This window comes from Protobothrops mucrosquamatus, unplaced genomic scaffold (assembly GCF_001527695.2).
Source record: "Protobothrops mucrosquamatus isolate PMUCROS unplaced genomic scaffold, P.Mucros_1.0 scaffold760, whole genome shotgun sequence".
Lineage (NCBI taxonomy): Eukaryota > Metazoa > Chordata > Lepidosauria > Squamata > Viperidae > Protobothrops > Protobothrops mucrosquamatus.
In genome coordinates, this window is record NW_015387029.1 from 112998 (window position 1) to 115001 (window position 2004).

A 2004-nucleotide genomic window follows, 5' to 3' on the forward strand; every position below is an offset into this window, starting at 1 on the left:
CTGGCACCTATTTTTCCAGATGCAGCTCAGTGCACCCCCTGCCCAGAAGACCAACACCCAAGCATGAACCATGTGCTGTGCATTCCCAAGACCATGAACTTTCTCTCCTATGAGGATATACTCGGCTTTGTTTTAGTTTGTCTAGCTCTTTTCTTCTCTTTGATCACAATCCTTGTGTTGGCAGCCTTCATCAAACACTGCAACACACCAATCGTCAAGGCCAACAACCGCAATCTCACCTACATCCTCCTGGTCTCTCTCCTGCTCTGCTTCCTCTGCTCCTTCCTCTTCATCGGGCAGCCAAGGAACCTTACCTGTCTCTTCCGACAAACTACTTTTGGCATCATCTTCTCCATTGCCATTTCATCTGTGCTGGCAAAAACTCTGACTGTAGTTGTGGCCTTCATGGCTACAAAGCCAGGAAACAGGACACGAAAACTCCTGGGAAAGCAACTGATTGTAGTCTTGGCTTGTCCCCTTCTGCAAACAACTCTTTGTGCCTCCTGGCTGGCAATCTCCCCCCCATTTATGAATTTGGACTTTCATTCTGTGAAGGGAGAAATTGTGATGGAATGCAATGAAGGTTCAACCACCATGTTTTATGCTGTCCTGGGCTACATGGGTTTTCTGAGTCTCATCAGCTTTATAGTGGCTTTTTTAGCCAGGAAGCTGCCTGACAGCTTTAACGAAGCCAAGTTCATTACTTTTAGCATGCTGGTCTTTTGCAGTGTTTGGGTCTCCTTTCTCCCCACCTATCTGAGCATCAAAGGGAAGTCCATGGTAGCTGTGGAGATCTTCTCCATCTTGGCCTCTGCAGCTGGTTTGCTGAGTTTCATCTTCTTCCCCAAATGCTACGTTATAGTACTGAGGCCAGATCTGAACGATAGAAATCACCTCATGAGGAAAATTAAGTAGGAAATAAGAAAATGTATAGTTATATTTGTACAGATTAATGTAGATGTTTCCACTCCAATTATGTCCAGGCCCAACAAGCACACCCTAGCTAAAAGTGACATTGAGGTTTTCCTGGTTTTTGCTAACTGTATATGACTGTAACTATGTGACCTATTTAGAAAGATCTGCAAGAAGCCTTTCAATTTTATTCAAACAAATACGAAGAGAAGGACGAGGGGGGACATGATAGCAGTGTTCCAATATCTTAGGGGCTGCCACAAAGAAGAGGGAGTCAGGCTATTCTCCAAAGCGCCTGAAGGCAGGATAAGAAGCAATGGGTGGAAACTAACCAAAGAGAGAAGCAACCTAGAACTAAGGAGAAACTTCCTGACAATTAGAACAATTAACCAGTGGAACAACCTGCCTCCAGAAGCAGTGAATGCGCCAACACTGGAAGTTTTTAAGAGGAAACTGGACAGCCATTTGTCTGAAATGGTATAGGGTTTCCTGCCTGAGCAGGAGGTTGGACTAGATGACCTCCGAGGTCCCTTCCAACTTTAGCATTATTATTATTATTAAATACCAGAAAAAACTCTATTTAGCGTTAAATTTCCCTCCCTTTTATCCCCCAAAAAGCAATCTTTAATTATTGTGCTTTGTAATGTTGCATTAACATTTTCATCATTTGTAGTTCTTCTTACTTTGAGCAACTGACCTGATACTCTTAACACTTGTAAGATGTGCTAATAAAGCCTGTAAAGATTGCTCACCCAGTAAGGAGAATGTCTATGGTAACTTCACATTACAATGAACAAGAATATACATTCAATTTTGCAGGAACTAAAATTGTTGGCCTTGGGACAAAACAACCATCATAAATATGAACCGACTGCCAAGTGTCTGAATTTTGATCATGTGACCAGGGGGATACTGCAATGGTTGTAACTGTGAAAATTGGCCGTAAGTCACTTTTTCCAGAGCTGTTGTAACTTTGAAAGGTCACTAAATGAACTGTTGTAAATCAAGGACTATCTATACTCCTCTTTCTATTTTTAAAAGCTACAGGATAAATGAGCTTCTAATGTCATTTCTTACCATTTAGGAATAAAA

General features: G+C 42.0%; 1 protein-coding gene across 1 annotated transcript; it reads left to right on the forward strand.

The window, feature by feature from the left end:
- The first annotated feature begins 63 nt into the window (after window positions 1-63).
- LOC107289730 (vomeronasal type-2 receptor 26-like) lies at window positions 64-915 on the forward strand. Its single transcript, XM_015818533.1, has one exon. It carries the CDS (start codon window positions 64-66, stop codon window positions 913-915), a length of 852 nt encoding a protein of 283 aa, XP_015674019.1.
- The last annotated feature ends 1089 nt before the right edge of the window (window positions 916-2004 follow it).

What these genes read in the sequence shown, in the direction of transcription:
- LOC107289730 (XM_015818533.1), top strand. Translation starts at nt 64, where the DNA reads ATGAACCATGTGCTGTGCATTCCCAAGACCATGAACTTTCTCTCCTAT.